The sequence below is a fragment of the Hibiscus syriacus genome, unplaced genomic scaffold (assembly GCF_006381635.1).
Source record: "Hibiscus syriacus cultivar Baekdansim isolate YM2019G1 unplaced genomic scaffold, ASM638163v2 tig00111582_pilon, whole genome shotgun sequence".
NCBI lineage: Eukaryota > Viridiplantae > Streptophyta > Magnoliopsida > Malvales > Malvaceae > Hibiscus > Hibiscus syriacus.
This window is the reverse complement of record NW_024063126.1, coordinates 1,414,943-1,433,425: the sequence shown is the minus strand read 5'-3', so window position 1 is coordinate 1,433,425 and position 18,483 is coordinate 1,414,943. Positions and strand designations below refer to the sequence as shown.

General features: G+C 32.4%; 1 protein-coding gene across 1 annotated transcript; it reads left to right on the top strand.

Annotated features, from left to right (window-relative positions):
- Positions 1-7,815: 7,815 nt before the first annotated feature.
- LOC120165525 (protein TRANSPARENT TESTA 9-like) lies at positions 7,816-17,811 on the top strand. Its single transcript, XM_039175037.1, has 21 exons — positions 7,816-8,007; positions 8,677-8,728; positions 8,818-8,894; positions 8,975-9,108; positions 9,217-9,313; positions 9,469-9,526; positions 9,628-9,736; positions 9,853-9,976; positions 10,061-10,247; positions 10,404-10,720; positions 12,203-12,291; positions 12,367-12,437; positions 12,841-12,951; positions 13,884-13,943; positions 14,722-14,859; positions 15,252-15,357; positions 15,433-15,504; positions 15,609-15,664; positions 15,870-16,029; positions 16,189-16,355; positions 17,169-17,811. Exons 1-21 carry the CDS (start codon positions 7,922-7,924, stop codon positions 17,421-17,423), a joined length of 2,526 nt encoding a protein of 841 aa, XP_039030968.1. The 5' UTR covers positions 7,816-7,921; the 3' UTR covers positions 17,424-17,811.
- Positions 17,812-18,483: the final 672 nt, after the last annotated feature.

Sequence of the window (18,483 nt, the reverse complement as noted above, 5' to 3'; positions counted from 1 at the left end):
CATGGGGAACTCAAATTCAAATGGCTTAAATACTTTTGAAAGTTGGTATACGAGATCCACAAAATGGTTATAGTCTTGACGGGTATAAGAGCAAGCTGTTATGACATGGGAGCATGAATACTTCAGAGCTTGAAAAAACCCACAGTCACACCACCTGTCTTGTAGATTAACTCTGAACGACTTAGCTTCAATCCCTTGAAGAAGTCGTGGCATTTCTATGACATAAAATAATTCATGAGTTCGAGAAAATCTTGTTACATACATTCCATTTGATACAACAATTTTTTTATAGATCTACAACCAATCTTGGGTGATAAACATGACCATTTTGCATCTAAGTTAGAGCTTGTCCCCCGAGCTTGGAAAAAGCGCTTCCAAACGAAAAATACGTCATTTTAACCAAATCTGTTACTGGTAAATGGTGCACCCACTTTAAGGTCGAATTGATAGCCTCATCCAAGTTGGTTGTCATATGTCCATATCAATAACCACCATCGTATGCATTTGTCCATATTTCGTTGTTGATGAGACTAATGTAATTATATCATTGCTAATTTTTTCCTCGTAAATCTTGAATCATGGACTCAAAAGTTTGTGGTAATAGTTCATAATCTGCACGTCAAATGTAATACTTACTGTTAAGTTCCCATAAAAAAAGAAAATGATTGAGAAATGAAATTATACCCATGCACACAAGTAATTGGTGTTCATTCTTCTTAAATTTTCTATGATAGTTTATAGCAATATGTTAGATACAATAACGATGTTGGACATGGGGTGGTTGCCACATTGAACCCATATAGTCCATTGTTACTTTGATCCTAGTACGACGATCTGAAATGATGCAAATTTTTTCCTCGTAACAACATATAAGCGTAAGTTTTTGAGGAAAAAAAACCCAAGAATCTGCATCTTCACCTTCAACAAGGGCAAAAACAACTGGAAGAATATTGCAATGACCATTTTGGACAATTGCTAATAGTAAAACTTGCATACAAAAATGTCCCATTAATTTGGACCACAGTCTTACAGTATTTCACAACATTAATACACTGTAGATAAGTCCAAAAAAGCCGGTAGAATTGGCATCGATCGCAAATCACTCGATCATTATGGTATGCACGACAAGTTTCAAAGTTGACTATTATCCCAAGATTCAATTTGCTCACTACGTTAAACCAACTTAGTAGTTTGTTGTAAGATGAATCCTACTCGTCGTGAAGTTTTTTAATGGCATTCTGCTTTGCCTTCCATGCTTTTCTATAGGAGACGGTGTACCCATATTAAGATTGTATAGCTGAAATCAGTATCGCAATAGATATATGGGAGCTTGCTTTGACCATGAGCATAATGGTTTGACAGATAATATCGGAGTCCAAGTTGGGATGATCATGGTTAATCCATCTAGCACAAAATGTATAAGGATTTTTGTATACTGTTAGTTCTTATATATTGTTTTTCCTCTTCCTCTTTGATACACGAACTATCCAGTTGCATCCGTTATCACGTTAGACACAGTGGTAAACATATTTTTCGATGGTGGATCAGTCGACTCTAGAGTGAACAGAATTACGAATGTTGTAATTCTTAATTGCAATCATCGTTTCTTCTTTGGATGAAAACTCCATTTTGATATATAACTCACCATCATTGACTGATGAGTTTATCCGTAGTCACTAACATTAGGCATATCCGTAAATTCTAGCCTGTATATTGCATCATAATCATCTTTATACATGTGTACTGAAGGTTCGATGTGTACCGTATTTTTGGGAGCTACATCATCATCATCGGAGTCCATGTTGAATTACGATAATTCGGGATCAATGAATGTCTAGTCTCAGTACCGTCCACATCTGGCTCACGAAGAGGTTTTCTTGGTGGAGATGAGAGTTCCTTTGTGATGCTGATATTTAGGTCGAACAAGCTGGTAGTTGAATGCCTTCCCCTTGAACTTAAAGACATCGTGTCATACGGGTTTAGAACTATGTGTTGTTTCACATGCATCTTTATATTGAGGTTGAAGAAGCTAGCAGTTTAATGTCTTTCCTTGGAACTTGAAGTCATTATGTCAAATGGGTATTGAACAGGTTGCTGTGTCGAGGGAATCTCCATATTCAGATCAAAGAAATTAGTCGATGAATGCCTTCCCCTTGAACTGAAAGAGATGTTGCCATACAGATTATTCGTGGAACAACCTCTGTAGAGATCGTAACAAGTTGTTGATGAATGTCTCCCCATTGAACTCGATAGAATAGTACCAGGATGTGGATTTGCTTTTAACGAGGTAAAATCATTACACATTACTTGAGTTAGTATGTCAACTTGATCAGCTTATTCAACCAACCCATATTGATAGCATACTGATATACCACGAACCACAAACACTTCAACAAATGTGGCATACATTTGTGTAACAGAGTCTGAATTTTGATTCTGAGCATCAACCATCAAAGAAACATCGTCATCGTTGGAGAGTTCAAACGATGTATAAGTTAACAGAAATAGTGTAGTTAGAAATATGTATTGAAGTGAAGACAGTCTTCTAGTACTTCTAACATGAACATTCCTTAAAATTTTAGTGATCAACACCTCAAGAGTGATGTTTCTCTTGAAGTATAAGGTGATAAAATGATTTGAGATAAAGCCGATTTCATATTCCCAAAATTTTCCATCATAGTAAACAATAGCTGAAATACGCCTCATTTTGAGAGTTTGAGAGTTTCAAAGACCGAGAGTTAGCCGGTTTGACAAGTTTGAGAGATGTAGTAGATGCAATTTTTAGTATTAAGTCTTATATCTGAAAAAATAAATAAATGATTCTAATATACGACCATTCACCTAATTAAATAAATAATATACAAATTAAAATATAAACTAATGCTTAAAAAATTATCACAATACTTTAAATAACATAATTTAATATTATTACCGTATCGGTAAAATGTCATGAGATATGATCATTATCCAATCGTAATACCCCACCTTCCATTTTACAACCTTAAAAAAGTAATAAAAATAATTAGTACAATAAAATTTGGCAAAATAATTATATATTAAATAAATTATAATATAATAAAAAATGGTCTTACCTTCTAAAAACTATAAAAAATTTACTTGGCTTGATAGAAGGAATTTATAGAAAGAAGAATATGAATTTAATTTTGTTGTGGTTTGATATTTGGATTCGGGGGGTATTTATAAGGGGAAAAGGATGGGTTAACCATGATTTAAGGGATAGCTAGGGTAATAATGGAAAGGGCAATAATTGAAGGTGAATAATGGAAGGTGCGCCCTCTCCAACACACCTTCTTTGTGTCAGAATTTCTCCATGGAGGTGCGCCCATGCAATGTGCCTTCATAATTTCCCACGAAAGTGCTTCCCCAAGAACACGCCTTCTCACCGTGGCACCAACTTGGACAAAACCCCAAGAAGGCGCAGCCCCTAAAACGCACCTTCCATCCACGTACAAAAAACGCGCCCCCTGAAACACACTTTATTATCTCTATGTCAGAAAGAGTGCTAGATTGATAATATTTGAAGAAAGGATGCCTGACATATAATATTTTATATTAAGGGTGATTTTTCGGTAGGGACAATACGATTAAAAATTTAAGTCATTTTTTCCTGTTGACATCTTCATACAATGTTCATTTAAATTTTATTTATAATTTTTAAATTAATTTTAGAGTTTTTGAGTCAAATTGAATTAAATATATTTGTTTGAATTTTTATTTAAATATAATTTTTAGTTGCACGTGCCAAAGTAGTTTCCGTTGTAAAGGAATTGTTGTTATTCATTGAGGACTCGGGTTCGAGCACCATAGACGCCAGGGTATGAGCTATAATACCCAAATTCCCAGGTTTGGGTCAACCCAAGACCAATAATTCGAGCCCATTAGATCTCCTCAAGTAGTTTGGACCTTTTCAAAAGGGTATTGGGCTTAAGTTTAGCCCAAAAGTTAAGGTAAATGATGGTTTTAGGTTGGTGAAAAAAATAGAGGGACCAATAGAGTAATTTAACCATTGTTTGTTTTAAAGGATAAAACCACCTTATATTTAGAGGATTTCACGTGAACCCAAGCTTCCCAAATACTCCTCCATTTTCTCTTCTCTTTTCTCTCCAAGAACATCTAAAAAGGAGCAAGCTTTTGGAATCTTAAGTTTAGTTTGAATCAACCAAGGTAAGAGTCCTAACCTTCATCCCTTAAGCTTCATTTGAAGCTCTTAATCTCAAGTTTTGGTGTTGGTTTTAGAAAATGGGTTTTTGGGAGTTTGAAAGGAACCATGTGTTTTAAGCTCAGTTTTGGTAGATTCGAGTTATGGAGAGTGTTTTTATGTTAAATCTAAAACCTAGTTTAGTTGGTAACTCATTTCTTGCCTTAATTAGAGAAGGAGGTGGGAGAGAGTTCAAAAGATAAAGGAAATATGATTTCCTAGTTGAGTTGAGAGAGATTTTAGCAGCCAAGGAAGCCAAGTAACAGACTCACAACTTCCTCGTACCGATTGTGGGTTATTAGAAATAAGTTATAACTTGAGAGTAAGTTATTAAGCTTAGTGATTCGTTTCATGGTAGATATTATATTTGATGTTGTTAGCATGTGTTAAAGCCTTATTTATTACCCTATGATCACATAAGATATTAATAATGATTGGGAAACCTTAACGTAGTAAATTCGGGAAGTTTAAAGGGTAATTTCATGCCTAATTAGGGCATACTTAAGGTGAGTATCGATACTGTAAGAAGCAGTCTCAATACTATTCATGTTTCATGCAAAAATTCATAGAGTTATAAGGGCAGTATCGATACCCCTTATAGGTGTATCGATATTAAGGGTTTGGTATCGAGACTGAGTATTTGGTATTGAAACCAAGATTCTAGAATGCCATTTTGGTATCGATACTCTAGGGAGTATCGATCCAAAGTCCAAGTATCGATACTCCCACATGAGTATCGATACTTCCCATTTTTTTGCAAGGTAAATCTGTGTTAGGGTATCGATACCTTGGGTAGGTATCGATACTGAAGAGACATTATTGATACTGTAAGGCCAATATCGATACTAAAGCTTGGTTTTGGGCTATAAAGAAGAGATATGTTAAAGAAAAGTGAGGTTTCCCGAAAGCTTAATAATTACTCCCGGATAAGACTACAAGTGAGAACAATCATAATGCTTAATCAAACTTAGAAACAAGATAATGTAGGATGAAATAAGACTAGCCTTGTTTGAATGCTTGGGAAATGATAAGGACAACTGAGTTTCTTTAGAAAAGCTAGCAGTGTCGAAAGTATAGATTCAATCCATATCCTTAGGGAGTGTGCAAGGCACTTTAAGCTAACTAACTAGGGCCAAAGTCCGACACTAGCAAGGGGTGGGTTAGTCGAGGGTGTTGAATGATGCAGAGATTTCAGGCAATCATCCTTGGTAGACTAGAGGGTGTGTGGAACTCCAAGATGTAGAACCCTCAGCCCCGATGTCTACCATAGAGTAGAGAGTGAGTACACGAGTATACTCACTAAATCAGTAGACTTGATAGCTTGAGCATTTTATTGGTACACTTTTAGTATGTTCTAGTTATTAATGTGGCACCGAGCTAGTTAGCTCAGCGTTTAGAATTTGTTTCCTTACACAAATTACGTGGAACAGTTGAGAAGCTTTGGAGACTGAGGTCCAGACCAAGTGCAAATTAGAGTACGTCTCAAATTTTTGAAGGGCATTTATAATTCATAAACATTGTTTTAAAGTTGAGTCGTAAACTTATTTAAGAGTTGATCTGTATATGTTTTAAATGTAATTATTTATTTTGAGAGCTATGTAAAGTTTACATTTATTTTATGGCTGATTTTATTATGAAAATAGTAGTTTTAAAGTGAATTATTTTTTGGGTTAGCCACTTCGGTGTCTCCATATATCACTCTAATAAATCAATTGTTTGTCGTACTGGTTTAGGGTGTTACATGAACTATCAATGTCAAAAGGTTGAAAGTTATCTTTGAACAAATACCGCCATGTACTTACCTATATTATTTGATATATATATATATTAATTATTTATAATGTTGTGATATTTGTTTGTTTTAATTTAAGCAACTCTTTAACCATAAATGATACGAACCAATCTACCTCAGTGGTTAAAGGAATCATTGTTGTTCTTAGAGGTTATAGGTTTGAGTACTAACGGCTGTAGCAGAGTGATTGAGTGTTCATTGTCAAATGTTTGAGTAGTAATCATCTTAGCTTAATAAAAAACTCTTTAATCATAAACGATATACACATGTATCTTTTTTATTTTATTTTTATATATTTTAAAATAATTTATAAATATAATTTATTAATATAAAATTATCTAATATATTTACAATATTAGTTTTTACAGAATGAGTTCTAAGATAGAATATCAATGGAGAAATAAAGAGACTGATATGCATAAAGAACTTACATAGAGGGTTCGTTTGTTTAACGGAAAACAGATTCCGAAAAATGAATTTCGTAAAATGAATTACATTTCCTAGAAAACATTTTCTGAAAAATATTTTACGGTGTTTGAATGACGTTGTGTAATTCATTTTCCACTGGTTTGTAATTTTTTTAAAATTCTTTATTATAAACATCAAATACAATGAATACTATTATTTATTAATAAAATAATAATAAATATTTTTAAATATTAGAATAATTTATTTAATGTTATTTATGTCATTATTATTATTAAATATTATATCTACAATTTTATAAATACAAATATTATGATTGTTATATTTTATTAAAATAAAATAATTATAAATTATATTAATTATTTATTAAAATAGAATAATATATTATTAATTATATTAATTATTTATTAAAATAATATTATTATTAAATTATTAAAAATTATAATATTAAAATAAGAATATTGTATTATATTTTAAAGAGTATATATTAAATATTAAATAATTAAAATATTAATTTTATGAAATTAATAAATAATTTTAATTTTATTAATAATTTATTTTATATTATTAAAATAAAAGTATAATATTATACATTATAAAAATATAACTATAACAATAAAATATAATATTAAATTATTAAAATTATAAACAAATATAATTTAATAATTAATATTTTTATTAAAATAATATTAAAATAATATTAAAATAATATATTAATATTACATATATAAAATAATAATTTGAGTGTTTATGCTTTAAAGTAAAAAGTTCGTAAAATAACTTACGAGAAATCAGATGGTAAGTCATTTTTAGAAAATGGAAAAGAAATTCAGTTGACCAGTAAAATGAATTATATTGACCAACTGTCTTCTGTCAATCAACACTGAAAAATGAGGAAAATATTTTTCGAAAAACCAATTACGGGGAAACAAACAGATCCATAATTTTAATTAGAATATCAAATTAAATAAAATATGATAAAAAAGTTAAAATTATGCATTATTATACTTTATTAATTTGTAGTTCAAATTTAATAAAATTTAATTTAATATAAAAATTGAAAAAGTAATAAAATGATAATATTCAATTCCAAAAAATAAAAACAAAATAATAATATTTAAATTCACTCAGGCTTTAAATTTAAATATTAATTCAAAATTTTGTCAAAAAATATTAATTCAATTTGAATTAAAAAAGTTAATCAAATTCTATTTAATGGATCAATATTTTTTCAAATCCAATTGAATTCTGCTAACTAATAATAATATTCTCAACCAACCCCCATATTTTCAATTTATTCCACTTTTTGGCTACGAATTATACAAAGAAAAGGTTTTTCTAGCACAACTTGTGCTGGATCGAGATCCCTTGACTGATGAAAGAAACTATTAATTGAGGAGATTGAAGCAGATTTTATTGTTTTCCTTTTCTGGGCTTCGGCATTAGTGAGAACAAATTGTACGGCGGAGCAAGAATGAATAGTGATGAGCCAATTTTTGAAGTTTGAGGAACCAATCATGTGGCTATCCTTTTGGAGATCCAGAGATCGATTCTCCTTAGACGAACTCAGGTTTTATCTTCTCTTTTTCTCTTAATCGATTAATTTATTCTCATTTATTTGTAATATGGGGGATCTAATTATATGATCTTCCTGAATAATTTAACTTATCGTGTCGATAGAATTTGAATTTAGTTTAGACAATTTCTCAGTAGTACTGCTTCCCTTGTTGCTGCCTTTTTTTTCTGTTAAAGAAAAAGAATTTTAATTTTCAAGTTCTGTGAATAGCATAACATGAATAAACCATTATGTTTTAAAATTTTATATTTTATATTTTGTTATTTGTTCCTTTCTTTTTTAATCAAATATGCTTCTTTCTTCTTCAATTTGCTTATGCTTTTTATAGAAATTTTACAGGAAATAAAAAGCATGCGGTGAAGTAGACAACCAAACTGGGAATTAAATGTGAAAATGTCATATATTATGAATACCCTAGGCAGTGATTAGCCATGTGGAAATAAAATATAGTGTTGTTTTTATTTCTTTTCTGTTAGTAAGATTCGGATAGCTTTGGTGACGTTGAAATGCTGCTTGGAATTCCTTGAAAAGCATGTAATATTTCCAGTTTAATCTCAGCCCTTGAAGTGTAGCTTGATGGCTCCTGAAATCTTGGTTGGACTTTTGTATCTTTGAATTTGGAAGCGTGCTTTTAGATTAACTGTCGTGTCTCCTAGCATGCAGATATTTGACGAACCAGCTGCAGAAAGTTCAAATTATTAATGAAGTTAATAAGGTAACAGAAACATACTTCTTTACTATTTTCATTACTGCAGTTATAGTTTACCATGTATTGTCTGTCCTCATAATTTTATTGTTATGAAGGATTTCGTTATTGAGGCATTGAGATCTATTGCGGAGTTGTTGACATATGGCGATCAACATGATCCGTCCTTCTTCGAGTGAGGTTTCTTCAAGCTTAATATCTATATGATTCACATTTCTGGTTTCAGCACTTTTATGTCATACATTCTCCTTGCAGTTTTTTCATGGAGAAGCAAGTCATGGGAGAGTTCATACGTATACTGAATATTAGCAAAACTGTGACAGTTTCTCTTCAATTACTTCAAACAATAAGTATTTTGATTCAAAACCTAAGAAGAGAACATGCCATATGTAAGTTGGTTGTTGATGAAAGAACAAGATTTCCTGGTGATTGGTCCTTTTAGTTGATTCTAACACTGTTGGATGATTTTACTGATTTTCCTCGTGAAAATTTTGCAGACTATATGTTCAGTAATGAACATGTTAACCGCCTAATAACTTATTCATTTGACTTCCGCAATGAAGAGATACTTTCTTACTATATATCATTCTTAAGGTTTCTTTTCTTTTCTTTCGGCTGAACTCATAATTATACTTGGCTTCTTATTTTATTAATTTCCTAACCTCTTTAAGTCTTAAAAGGAAAAAGCTTCTTCTTTCTTTTCTTATATATAACAATGGTACTTTATTTGGCATGCTGCGCTTGTGAAGAGCAATAAGTGGGAAGCTAAACAAGAACACAATTTCTTTGCTTGTGAAAACTGAAGATGTAAGCATTTCTCCTTATTATGCATGGAATATTTTGATACCTCTCTTTTTCGATCTACTTCCTATTGGTGTGACTTCTTATATTTTTCATTTGTTTTCTAGGAAGAAGTAGTTTCCTTCCCATTGTATGTTGAGGCAATACGGTTTGCTTTTAATGAAGAAAGCATGATCCGCACGGCAGTGCGTTCGCTAACACTGAATGTCTATCATGGTTGGTTTTTATTTTTCTAATTTTGTTCCTTGTCTGTTCGTTTCGTATTTATACCATTCTAATACATTTCTGTTAGAACTAATGATCTTATATTCTGATGCGTCTTTTTTATCCAGTTGAAGATGATTTTGTCAATAAGTTCATTACCAGTGCCCCACATTCTGAATATTTTTTTAAATTGGTCTCATTTTTCCGGGATCAGTGCATCAATTTAAGCAAACTGGTTCTCGAATATCCAAAGTAAGTTTCCGAGTAATAATCTTTATTTGGAAACAACAGAAGTCCTTTTATTTCCTAACATGATAGGTATTGTGGCTGAGACAGAAACCCATGCTCGGAGTCAGTCTCTGCGATACTTGCTACAGTGGATGAAATTGAGGACAATCTCTACTATTTTAGTGATGTTATCTCTGCTGGGATTCCTGTTGTTGGGAGTTTGATAACAGACAACATTTTGCAGTTTTTGATACTTCCTTTGCTGTTTCCAGCACTTCAAATAGATGCTGACAGTGTATGAAGCTTTTTCCTTCCTTTTTTGTTTGTTCTGGAATTGGATACTGAAATGAAAAGAGAAAAAACCCTGGTTGTTGGGTTTTTTTCTGCGGTTTGAAAGTTGTCCTTTGACTTGTAGAGATGCTAACTGTTTTTTGTTATTCCCTTAATATAGAACCTGAAGATAGGTGCAATCACTTCTTTGTACCTACTTTGTTGCATCTTGCGGGTTGTGAAAATCAAAGATCTGGCGAACACCGTTGCTGCAGCTTTTTTATATCCACTGGAGGTCTTTGCTGCTAATTCTGAAGCTAAAATCAATGGCTGTGTTTCTGGAAATAATCGTGCAAATGAAAATGAAGAGCCACACAGTGATAGTGTTACTCCTGGACAATTATGTGTTGATATACCAAACAAGGCTAGTTCTTCACATGTTCATCCTGAAGGCATTATTGCAGAGAGGAGTTTATCTCGTTCACATTTTTCTTTGAGGTAAGATATATGTTCATTAATTACAGCCCATTGCTCAATCATATATGTTTTACATTTCCTGCTCTGTTTTCTATCATTTAAAACATTTATTAGCAATAAATCCACAGTAAATAATTCCAATTCATAAGTCAAAAAATTCATTATTTCTTGCTGTAATTCTTTTGCATAAATCTTTCGTTATTTTGGATATGTAATTATTTTGATAAAGGATAAAATATGTTTGCCTTTTGAACTTGGCCTTTAACTTTACAGTCTGATATAATAATCATTAATCAGGGTAATTATAATTTTGGTTATTGATTTCTGTACCGGCATCATGAGTCTGAATTTGTTTGATTCCTGCCTTAACAGCGGTAGAACTATGGTTCTTTTTATCTTGAAATTTAAGGCTAAGTTCATTTCTGTCTTCAGTCTAATTGTAGTTATCATGCTACTTTGCTTTTTGGTTTTTGTTCTATTTCATTATTCACTCTGCCTTGAACTCTAATTTCCATTTGTGAGTGCAGATTTTGTTCTAATAAAAGTAGAGTAAATTTAATGCAAGGATAAGAATCTTTAATTGAAGTAATTTTGTAGCTTTTGTTGGTCGACTTATCCTATAGTTGATGAACCTGTAAAGAGCAGTCAGATAAAGGTCAAATTAGAAAGCAGATTTGTTATTCAGGGGGCATGGTAAGAAATATTATGAGTGATGGGACTTGATTTGCAAGCATTAAGGGTAAGAAGGAAAAGAAACAAATAAAGCAAACCAGAACTCTTGTTCAATAATGACCAAATCATAGAGCTAAATATGAAGCCTTTTATTAGCTGATCTTGGTAATATAGATCCCAACAAATAGTTAATCATAGCATGACCTAGATGGTTTGGGTCTCTAAGTTACCTTAGATGAGAAAATCTAGAAGTACAAAAAGGTTCTTGCAAAAATTTTTGGAGTAAAATATAAAAAAAAGTTCTGTAGATCATGACTGGGTAAATTCTCTCCAAGTTGAGAGATACCCTGTAAGGAAGCTTGATTGTTGAACTCCAAACTTACTGACATGTAGCATAAGGCAAGTAGATAACCATTTGAAATTCAGGAAATTTACCATTTCTGTGGTACAAAATACAAAAGCTAAAAGGATCCATTATTGCAGTCTTTGCGCAATCATTTTTTTCTTATTGAAGTCTGTGCATGGTGCTACTTGGAACGGTACTTTGTCATAGACAGATGGCAACTTATTTCTTGGATGATCTGTTTCATTGTTGGCACTTGGTCAATCCTTTAAAACCCTCATTCCGCTTTTGGTTCTGAAGAAGCATATTTGGCCAATACCTATTACTTAATCTGTGTAAAAAAACATAATATCAAGGAAAAACAATTTTTCTTTTTTAATTATTTTCCCTTTTCAAAAGCAATTAATGATCTCCATTGTAGGTTATTTTTCATAACTGTTTGTGTTGCATATGGTCTAATTTTGGATTTGCATTTATGTTATGTCTAGGGAGACTTTGCTTTCTTATATCACTGATGGAGATGATGCACGAGCCCTGGGAGCTTTGAATGTGTTGGCTACATTGTTACAAACAAAGGGTAATAATGATGAGGAAGTTTACATCACTTATTTCATTTATATTGCTCTTTTCTTATTGAGTATTTATATTGTAGAATTGGATGAATCAATGCTAGATTTTCTTGGTATTCTTCCCCAGCGCAAACAACACAAAAGACTCTTACTGGTAAGTTTTAATGTAAAGTCATGATCTTTCAGAGGGAATAGTGAGCTCTGTCTTAGCATGTGATTTCTAAAAGTTTTGCTTATTTTCCTATGATTTTTTCATGAAAATTCATCAGTGACCTATAGTTCAATACTCAAGGATTATCAGATGGTTCATAATGATAAGCACTATTTCATTGCTCCCTAGTGGAGTCTAATAATGTCTCACATGCATGGACAGCAGAACCAGGTGCAAGTATTTTTTGGGGAAAAAAAAACAATTTGTGAAGATTAGTTTAACACCTATGAATGCACGCCTAAGAGAAATAAAAAACTTAGAGATTTATTGCGCTTGTCATTTTGTACCTAATTTCCTTTTATCAATTTGATTGAAGTGTTGAACCTTTTGTCTTAAATTTTGGCAGCAAGCTTTGGTAGGTGAGGGCTCAGGTGAAGAGCAACTTTTTTCTTTTGAAGGTGGCTCTCCAAGAGATGGTGTTAGTACTGAGCTTGATGGATATTTAAAAAAGTTGAAGGTATTGTTCTCTTTCTCTATATCTATACGCACTCATGTATACCCTTAAAAGAAAGTAAAAAAAAGAAATTGTGCCTAGAAAAATGTAGATAAAGTGAATAATTTTCCTTCTGATTGTTAATTTATCCATTAATGCTACGAACAATTTCTATGTTGGTTTCTTTGGTTGCCTTATCAGGAGTGTGAACTGATAAAAGTTATTCACTTTAGCATCCCAAGCTAGGGTATCATAGAGAAATTGTTCTTGGTGTTCATTTATTGTTGGTCTACTGCTATCTGATTGTTTTACTTGTGGTGTAGCCTTGTAGGTGGTTTTCCCCCCTTCCCATTTTCCTTGGGGTATAGAAGAGTCCTAGGATTTAGAGTGCATTTTCCACCTTTTAATAACATTTAAGAGATCAAACCTAAAGCTAGATTGTAGTATGAATTGAGATCTAACCTTACCAGGGATCTTCTAATAGATTTAGTGCTTTCTGAATGCTAATTTTGAAAAAAAAAATAGAAGTATCTGAGAAAAAAAGAAAACAAGACAGTCGGAAGAAGTATACAGTTTTTAACCTTAAGTTGTGGATTTGATTATTTTGCAACTTAAAAGTCAGAATAGGATGTCATTAATGTCAATAGTTCTTTAGCTTGCTATTCAAAAGGTACCATCTATTTATCTTTTATTTGCCAAGTTTTCTCCAGTCTTAATTCTCTTTTTCTCTATTGGTAGATTTACGGTACTTTAAGTCCTTAATATCTGCAACTGATTGACATCTGTTGTTGCATTAAATTTGGGAAGGTTTTCTCATTGAACTGATAGCAGTACGCACAGATTTCATAATGATTAATAACTACAACACCTTACCTGTCATGTTGCAAGTTGTGGCTCTTGGGTTTAGGTTAAAGTATGATTTTTGTGTAATTTATTTTTCCTTCATTGGTTAATAGGAACAATACGGAGTGTCTATTGTAGGAGCAGGAGCAAGTCCTCGTATGCATAAAAACCAGGTATTTTTGCTCTACTAAACTAGGGGCTACAAATTGTTCACCCTGTGATTGTTTCATTGTTATTTTATGCACTTATCCAATTTTTGTTGCAATTTTATAATCACTCAAAGAAAAAGGATATTCTGTTTGTTTTTATCATGTGGAAAATAAAAATTATAAATATTTTTCAAATGTTCATCAAGGATAATATCAATGATTAAATAAAATTTGAAATATAATTATTTTGTAAAAGAAATCCTAACAAGGCTGCAGGGTTTTTTCAGAAATATATGTTTTATTTGTACAGAAGTTGCATAACGTAAATGGTTACTAACTAGTAACTTACAAATGTAAAATTGACTTTATTGATTGTGGTTTTAACTCACAGCCACAGATAGATTAATAATACAAAATTTGTAAACGATCTTTTTTGAGTATTTGATTCCAAACAATCACAATTTGATATTTTCAACATCTAAATGTAATATACAGATGATGCTTGCATCAACCCATCATGATAATTGCATTACAAATTATGATTTAACCCGATGAAAAATAATGTGAACAAAACAACATGCTATGCAATTGCATAAAGTGTTCAAATAAACAAATATATAATTATATGCAGAAGTATTACTTCAGAATTCATAAATCCATCCCCTTGACCATCCCTATATTTACTTTAAAATTTTTTTGGGGGAAAAGTAATAATAAAAGGAACAAAGGCCAAGATTGTAAATACATATTTCTGTGATATGAAAATCATAAGAACTTTTGAAGTTTAATTTTTTTATTGTAGGTTCTTGATGCATTGGTCAAGCTTCTTTGTCGGTCAAATATACCTACAGAAATTTTGTGGGATGCTGGTTGGCTTTTGCGACAACTGCTTCCTTATAGTGAGGCAGAGTTCAAAAGCTATCATCTTAAATTGTCGAAGGTGAGTGATATGTCTCTGAATATACAGGATATAGTAGGAATTGTATTACTGCCTCAAATTCAAGGAATCTTACCATTCTAGCTTCGTTTATATCAGACTTTTGTGATATTATTAATGACGGTAATCGTTTTGATTTGAAAGAGTTTTTCTGTTTCATTTATAAACAGCATGTGTAATGTATATATACATAAATACAAATCATATAAACCTAAACTAGGAAAAATTCCTCCTCAGCCATCTTCAACGTACTTCATAATAACATTTTCTATTATGTTTCTAATTTGAAAATTTATGCAAATTCTTCTTATTGGTTTATGCACTTCACTTTTTTTACTATATTATAAAATTTCTTTTCAGTATGAGCTATTAGTGAACGTTCTTATTATGTGCAGGACTCGTATAGGAATTGCAGAAGTGCTCTTCTACAGGAGACTAAAGGGATTTGGGTTGATGTCCTTATAACGGTGTTTTGTGATCAGTGGAAAAACTGCAAAAGAGGTATTCTTCTAAGAAGTTAATGCAGTAAATAGTGATTTTGGTGGTCATATTTTTGACTAAAACAGTTTATTGTAGCTATTGAGGCTTCATCCCCTCGAAAGGAGCCCAAGTGCATACTTTTGCCATTTCAGAAATTGAATTCTGAAGGTAGGATTGACTGCTTTTCAAAAATGGGATGGTTTTAAACCATTTTTCTAACTTTGTTTCTATTATTTTTCTGGAATGTGGAATATTCATTTTTACATGTACAGATATTCCTGCGGAATCATCCTTTGCTGCTGGTGAGAGGATGTGTGATTTGGTGAAGGTTTGTATATATACTCTCTGTATAAATCAAATTAATATTTTTTTTTTATCAATGTGACTATGCTTAATGTTAGTCTGCTATAGAAATGTCATTTTCTTTTGATGGTCTATAGATTCTAACAGTCTAGCCTTTTTATTCCATCAGCATGGCTTTACAGCATTCTGATTGCATTAGGTTGCTAATATTTCTAACCTTTCTATATTAGGTATTTGTACTTCTTCATCAGCTTCAAATGTTCTCCCTTGGTAGAACTTCGCCTGAACAGCCTCCTATCCATCCTTCAATTGACATCCCAGAAACATCTCGTGCCAAGGCAGTTGGTCTGGATGTTTTAGGTCTGAAGCCAGGCACTGAAATAAGACTTGGTCTGTTCTGTCTCTATATGTAATTATGCGAGCGTGTGTAATGCACTGTGTTCACTCTGTTCAATCACTTTCAATTATTTACCCCAAAAAAAAAATCTGACTTGTTCTATTTAAGCAATTGGGATTTCCGATTCCCTAACTCTGTCACTGCCATTGCAGTTCATGCACTGCCTTGTCGGATTGCATTTGGAAGGGGCAAAGAGCGTCATTTCCATTTTCTAGCAGTTTCTGTGGGCACATTGGGATGGGTTGTTCTTGCTGAAGAGTTACCACTGAAGCAGAATTATGGCATAGTTCGTGTTGCTGCTCCCTTGGCTGGAACAAATGTAAGCTCAGCTATATATTCTGTTGTGAATTTCATAGTAGATGCCAGAGAACTTGTATGCACTTGATCGAATGCTTGTGCCTGTTCTATTTGCTTTAGTTCCGGTATGAAATAACAGCTTAGGATTTTTAGGCTTTTAGCATAATTAGTGAGATTGGGAACTAGGAATGAGTTGAGGTTGGTCTTGGTACATCTTAAGGCCCAAGAGCTGGCAAAACCTATAGCACAAAATACCTGCCCAACCAAAACTGCAAAACAAATTTGACCTGGACCTGAATCAACCTGTACCGTATTTAGTAAGTATTAATATATTATATATATCATTTTCCTTTTTAATTTTTTTATTTAAATTAAAAATTGATTACTGTATTCGTCCCTAGCTTGTCATCTTGCTAAACTCACTTCTCTAGGATGTGATAAAAAATATCTTGTGGTGGCATGAACCATCACCTTTTATTAGTCCTTGGTTTTGTACTGATTTGTTGTGATCAATGGAAGACCACACGGGTGCACCCCTTTTCTGCTATGCCTACTCCGAACAGTGGTTTTAACAAGGCACCTTTTCTATTAAAAAAAGATTGCTGTAGCTCTATTATGCCTTAAAATAATTGAACAATCTGTAGCTCTATTATGCCTTAAAATAATTGAACACGATCTGTATTTACTTTCATTGGTCAACAACTAGAACTTGTGTGCTGCAAAACCCGAAGTACTACTTTTGTTTGTTTATGATTTGAACGTCGAGGGCAGATATCATGTCATTCATAATTTTTGTCCTTTCTGGGTAATTGTGCTAATGTCTTCAAATCTTCAGCCCATAATAGATGATAAGCATTCAAGATGGCTACACTTGCGTATTCGTCCATCATCATTGCCCTTCTTGGATCCTCCTAAATCTAGCATGCCCGGTGAAACGAGGATAAAATCTCTAATCGACGGAAGATGGACCCTAGCTTTCAGGGACGACGAATCCTGCAAAACCGCTGTATCTATGATCCTGGAAGAGATTGATCTACAAAGCACCGAAGTGGAGAGAAGACTAAAACCGGTTCTCGACCTCGAACTGTAGATTCTTCAATCCTTTTAATTTTCTATAAATACCCCGTTGTTACTAGCCTGTTTGAGGCTTTAGTGTTTTTAGGTGCGAGTCCTTTGACTCCTTTTGTCTATGCCGGTTAGGCGAGCCTAGGTATAGCCCCTCGTATGTATGCCGTAGATCAAGTCCTCAGGTTTTTCTTGTTAGCCATAGCTAAGCTATATACCAATCCCTTGTCTTATTTGTAAGTTTGTTGGTCTTGCCTTGTTCCTTTTTATTTGGTTCTCTTTATAATTTTTTACTTTCATTCTTCAGCTTAGGCATTGCTTACCCTCATCTCCTAATTTTGTAAGCTATGTAACATTGATGTACATCTTCAACCTCATAGAAGTAAAAGCCGGTGTGCATTTCTTTTCTTTTATTTCCAAAATTTGCAACACTATATTCATTTAAGCTTTGTATTATTTGTATTTTTTTGGTATAACCACTTATATCCGATCTATTAATCGACTAATCCGTATTGGGTACTACAAAGGCAAGGGCGACCTTACCAACACAATTTATTATGTCGAAACGATTTTTCTTAAAAACAAATTTAATTTTTAAGTGATTGGTTTAAAAAATCTCGTCTCGATTGATTTGGTGTTTTTTTTTTAAAAAAATAAAAAAATGGTTCGAGAAGTTGTCACAAATATTTGATTAGGTTGTGATTGAGTACCAAAAGCATATTTTTCATTTTAATAAAAATATTAATTTTAATTAAAAAAAAATTACGGTTTGTGTTACAAAAAATTTGAGTTCGAGAGTCGGTTACGCGTGGGAAGGATTATCAGCCCCACAATGCCCTAAATTGATACCTAGTCGATCAATTAGTTGTCTTTGTCATGAAATTTATGAATTCAAGTTTAATTTAATTCAAGATCCCATATAAATAATAATTTTTGAATTTTAGAATGAAAAACAGTAATATTTAATTATTTCCTATCGAGAAGAATTGATCTCTCATGCCTTAAAGTAGTCAGTTCCTACTCCAATCGAAATAAAGAAATATTACAATATCATCCTAAAGTTCATTATTAATTCCAAATTCAAA